General features: G+C 49.5%; 1 protein-coding gene across 1 annotated transcript in view; it reads right to left on the bottom strand.

The window, feature by feature from the left end:
- Window positions 1–5,160: 5,160 nt before the first annotated feature.
- Window positions 5,161–5,306, bottom strand: part of TBC1D30 (TBC1 domain family member 30) — an 81,029-nt gene continuing 80,883 nt past the window's right edge. Inside the window, exon 16 of the mRNA XM_014462723.2 lies at window positions 5,161–5,302. Within this exon, the coding sequence (XP_014318209.1) occupies window positions 5,161–5,302 (142 nt within the window). The remainder of the gene's footprint in view (window positions 5,303–5,306) is intronic.

Here is a 5,306-nt window from a genome sequence, read left to right as displayed (position 1 = left end):
ATACCACGTGCGGGCGGGCACGTACAGTGCGATTGAAACTTCATGGCCCATGCGCAGAAGTCGGTTTTCGGAAAGGAGAGACGAAACAAGTATACAAGACAAGTGTGGATGGGAGAGCTGGAAGGGGTCGACCTCAGGGAACGATTGAGGACGTTTTTAGCAAAGGCCAGCTTAGGAGTACCCTAATTAAGTTACTAACAATGTACCTACCTATATAGTTTAAGTTTAAAAAATTTGGCTCTCAAGAGAAATTTCAATCGTGTACTGTTGATATTTGGCTCTGTTGACTAATGAGTTTGCCGACCACTGACCTAGACTATCCTAGTCCCATTTCCGTACCGACACCGATGTCTCTATCTATACATATGGGTCCCAGTAACTTCGTACTGACTGTTCCCTCTGCTTGGAATATCTTTCCCCCAAACACCTGCGCGTGGAGCCGAGGCACCATAGTGGTCCCTGACTCGGGCTCTGTGCTCTCTACCCGGCTCCCTGTGACTCCCTCTCAGTCCTATGTCAGTGGTACACGCTATGCACGTGGGGCGGGAAGGAAGCCGACCCACCAGGCATGGCTCAGTGGTTGAGTGTCAACCTATGAACCAGGAAGTCGAGGTTTGATTTCCAGTTGGGGCACATGCCCAGGTTGCAGGCTCAATCCTCAGTGGGGGGCGTGCAGGAGGCAGCTGATCAGTGTTTCTCTCTCATCACTGATGTTTCTATTTCTCTCCCCGTCTCCCTTCTTCCCTAAAATAAATTTTTAAAAAAGTTTAAAGTAAAAACAAAACAAACTTGTTGAATTATAAAAAATAAAAATCTTAGCGAGCAAAGAATAAAAAGTTCATTTCCTTAACCTGATAAGATACCTACCAGAAATCTCAGCGAACATCTTAGTGAATGGTTCCTTTAGGAGTCCGGAGTGAGGAATGCCTATTATCACTGCTTCTATCAACACTGCAGGTCTAGAACAAAAGAAAGAACGTGCTTGTGTAAGTCCCATCTGTAAGGATGGCAATGTGGCAGTGTGTGTAAGTCCCATCTGTAAGGATGGCAGGATGGCAGTGTGTGTAAGTCTTAAAAGACGCACACTCTGACCCTGCAACCCTACGTCTATGAGCAAGCCCAAGGAAATGCTGGGGGATGTAGCGTTAGGCTGCTGTAGGTTGTCTCCACAGTCAGAGGACCTGTGTGACAACAGGGGCTGGTTCTGTGGGTTCTGGCACGGACACAGGATGGAATACTAGTCACTGAAAATGATGCTGCATAAGAGCCATTCCTGGAAGGACCGCCTAAACTAGTGTGCTCACTATACCTTTAATAGATGCCGGGTGTGTGTACACACACACACACACACACACACACACACACACACACACTGGAAAGACCCACACTAGAACAGGGATGATTCCTTGTGCTGTTTCCCCAGTTCTCTTAGAGCAGGTGTCACTTTCCAACTAGGAAGCACATATATTTACAACGCTGCCTCCCGGGGGGTGGGGGGCGGGGCAGGGGAGGGAAGGGCAGCCGCTGTGTGCTCCATCACAGCTTCTATCCATCCAGAACCCACAGACCAGAAAGCTAAGTTGCATTCTTGTTCTACAAAGGAAAATCTAAAGGTTAATTTTATATATGCACACACACTCTCCAGTGATCTCTTTGCTAACTCATATTGAGAAACCTCTGTTAGGTCGAAGGGAAGCGCAGGAGCCCATGCATGCACAAGGCAGATGGTGGCGCAGATACTGGGCCCTTCCTGGAATTCCTAACAGGTCAGCGTGCCAGACAGATGGCGACAGAGACTCCTTCCTGGAACCCGTGACGGGCCTGCCCGCGGTGGGAACTCCCACAGCTCATGCCCCCCGCCCTCACTGAACAGCTGTATAAAAAAATGCCTCTACTCCCTCTCGGTGAGACTTCACTGGCCCCGCTCTTTGGGGCCCGTGTAGCTCACCCGGGAGTGCAGATTAAAGTACCACCTTTGATTTGTCTGACTCTTTAACTCTCTGACTTTGTCTCCTGCGCCGCGAACCCTTACACCATCCATTCTGCCAGGGTCTCAGCAGGCCACGGCCACCATGCAGCCCACAGATTAGACTGGGAAGATGGAGCTTATTGGGCTGTTTCCCTGGGTCACGTGACCAACGTGGGGGACCTCACAGCAGTGTTCTGTGCACTCGCAGACAGAAAACAGCACCCCAGCTACAACAAGGAACATCTTTATGCACATATCTTTGTAATCGACAGTCTTTAGAACAACAGCGAGAGAGACCAAAAAGGAATAGAATATTCCAAACCGTTATCGCCCATAGGTCGACATTACAAACTAGGTTTGTTTGGATCATCTGGGAGGACAGGTGTGGAGGGCCAGGAGGAGCGGCTCCCGGTGCCGAAGGGTGCAGGCATCTCTGAGGACAAAGGAGCCACTGCCTGGTGAGTGCTTCTGGTGCTTGCAGAGTGTCCAATACCTCGGGAAGAGAACAAGTCCATGGAGGTCTTTGTCCATGCTGTGCGGTTGAGGCTACTGCAGAGTCTTTATATTCTAAAGTAGGCAAGGCTTAGAAGTTCACCAATTCATAATTGAAAGTGAGTACACGGTACAATGCATGCACAGTATCGGAACAGAGAAAGCTTCCACGGAAATCTGTTGGTTTTAAATCCTGACAAGGTCATTTTTTACCTCAAAAGACTATTATGCTTTCAGTTATTCATTCATTCAACAAATACTCATCCCACACAATGTGCTCTCTCATCCATCCCCTTCTCAGACCAGCCCTGGGAAACAGGCGTGTGCTGGGAACAGAGACAGCTGGGCCACAGCAAGGCGAGATGCTCAGGGCCGCAGCCAGGGGCCTCCACACCATCACTGCCTTCCTGGGCCCCCACCGCAGGTTGCTGGGAGCTGACTCACAGAGGGAAGAACAATTCTGTGCTGTCAGACATCCCTCAAGGGAACAAGGTGGCTCTGACTCATTGGGGGCGGGGGAGGAGAAAAGAATCCGAGGTGGAATCATTCTTTTCTGTAAAGTTTAGCAGCTGGAAGAAAATCGTGTCATTTGCTTCACTTTGGGAAACATGGGTTGCAATGTCAGCCCCACTCTCCACCTACCCCTCCCCAAGACACAGGCTGTGGGCTTGGCTGCTTTTTAAGAAGCTACCTGCTAACTTCAGGCGGCACAGGATTCAAGCAAAACTGCAGTATCTTATCAGTCATGTTTTCCATCTTGCGTTCATCTGGGGGTCAAAATACCGCAAAGGGGATAAAATGGCTTTTTCTCGCTATGTCATTCTTGTGTTTCCTGTTCAAAGAAACCCACACAACCACATTTTCTATTTTATTATAAAAATGTATACCTCTCCTAGTAAAAGCCTTGTCTAAAACTATAGCTTTGGTTTCAGAATTAGCAACCCAACGAGCCCAGATTACTAGTGGCTGCACCAGCACTATGCCTGCAAGCATGGCCATGGTCTTCCAGCAATGAGGATGAGAGGCTGAGTCTATTCTTCTCGTGATGCTGAGAGAAGGACACTGAGGAGTAAGCCTTCGGTGTAGCCAAATGACAGCTGCATGTAGCATGTTTTAAAATGTACTATCTGCCCTGACTGGTTTGGCTCAGTGGATAGAGCGTCGGCCTGTGGACTGAGGGGTCCCAGGTTCGATTCCGGTCAAGGGCATGTACCACGGTTGCAGGCACATCCCCAGTAGGGGGTGTGCAGGAGGCAGCTGAATCGATGTTTCTCTCTCATTGATGTTTCTAACTCTCTATCCCTCTCCCTTCCTCTCTGTAAAAAATCAATAAAATATTTTTTTTAAAAAAAACTAAAATGTACTATCTGTTTGGGTGAAAAGGGTCGACTGGTTTTGTGAAACCACACAGGACTGTAAAGACCTGGAGGAAGGCCCTTGGAGTCAGGAAGGGAGTGCAGTATATGGCTTCCCAGTCGTGGTTTGTAGAACCTTTGTGGCCAGTGCATCTGCGTACAAAGAGCATGAAACCCGCCTCCTGCACCGGAGGAAATGTGGCTAAGTCACGCTGAAGAGGGGCAGTATTTACCTGCAGTATCCGAGGGGCTACTCCACCTCTCTGTGGCTGAGTTCCCATCTGCATAGTGGCATTAGCAGGTCTGTCTCTGACCTGCCGGGACCGGGGAGGAGTGGGTGAGAGAGAGCTGGAAAGCACTGGGCCTTCTCCAGAGAAAGGCAGTGTTCAAGTAACAAAATATTCAAAATTCCAATCAAAAGAAGCACAAAATTCAAGTAACAGAGTTGCAGGTGCTACGTTCTGGCTTTTGAGCAGAGCCTCGCTGCATCTGCCGTGGAGAGCTGGTAGGTAAGTGAGCTGCAGAGCAGAGGACGCGGGGCAAGCTGCCCATACAGCCCATCATGTCATCCCACCACCGAGGACCACAACGCTCCTTAGGAGGAGCACATGAGCCTTGGGGAAAGCTTAGGGGAATTAGCAAGCTGTTCTGAGCAGTTGCTGAGTGCCTATCCATTTGTGTTCTCTGCCTAAGATCTTCAAGTTAGTGATCGACCTAAATTTCAACAGATAAAAGTTTCCTTCATTTTGCAGCTAGAAATAGAAAGGGAGGGAAAGACTATCTGGAGTTTTCTCCTGCAATTTAACATAAGAATCAAAAACAATTTGAGACTGGCTGAAAGAAACGGCTGAAGGAAAACTCACACATACAAACATGCCCCCCAATAGGGCATGAAGAGGGGAATCGGGAAGTTTTTTGCAGCCAAGAAACTTCCTTTCTTTTTACAGTTCCTGTTCTAGCAAGCTAGTGGAGCATGCGTGCGTATTAATAACACCCAAAGGACCCTGAAGGCCCGCAGAACAGGAAGAAGGAAGAGGGACTAAGAGTCTAGGTACACAGTCTTTCCGAAACAGCTGACAATTAAAAATCGGGAAGACTTCACATTTTAAAACCACAATATTTATTTCGCCACCAAGAATCCATGGTACCGGTTATCAGTGGGTGGACAAACACCCCTAACCTAGCTCCCACCGTGACACCGCCAATCCTTGTGTTTACAGATGCGGCCCACCTCTGGACCCATCTATCCGCTTTCCCGGGGCAGCTGCAATTCCTCCGGAGCCATGTGGCTGGCACCCCTGCTCCACCACGAAAAGGTGACTCTCAGGGCGAAGTTTCTGGGAGTCACCGCTTCTTCGTGCTACTGTTCCCACCGGCGGCTTTGCTGAAGCCCCGGCTCATGTGAGGAAAGTGCACCGGCCGGGGTCCGCTCCGTGGGGCCGTACAGCCACCAGGTTCCTGGCGGCCGCTGGACCTTGCGCAGCGGCTGA

This window comes from Myotis lucifugus, unplaced genomic scaffold (assembly GCF_000147115.1).
Source record: "Myotis lucifugus unplaced genomic scaffold, Myoluc2.0 scaffold_189, whole genome shotgun sequence".
NCBI classification, from domain to species: Eukaryota; Metazoa; Chordata; class Mammalia; order Chiroptera; family Vespertilionidae; genus Myotis; species Myotis lucifugus.
Note: the sequence above shows the minus strand (reverse complement) of the source record. Positions and strands in the feature narration are given on the sequence as shown.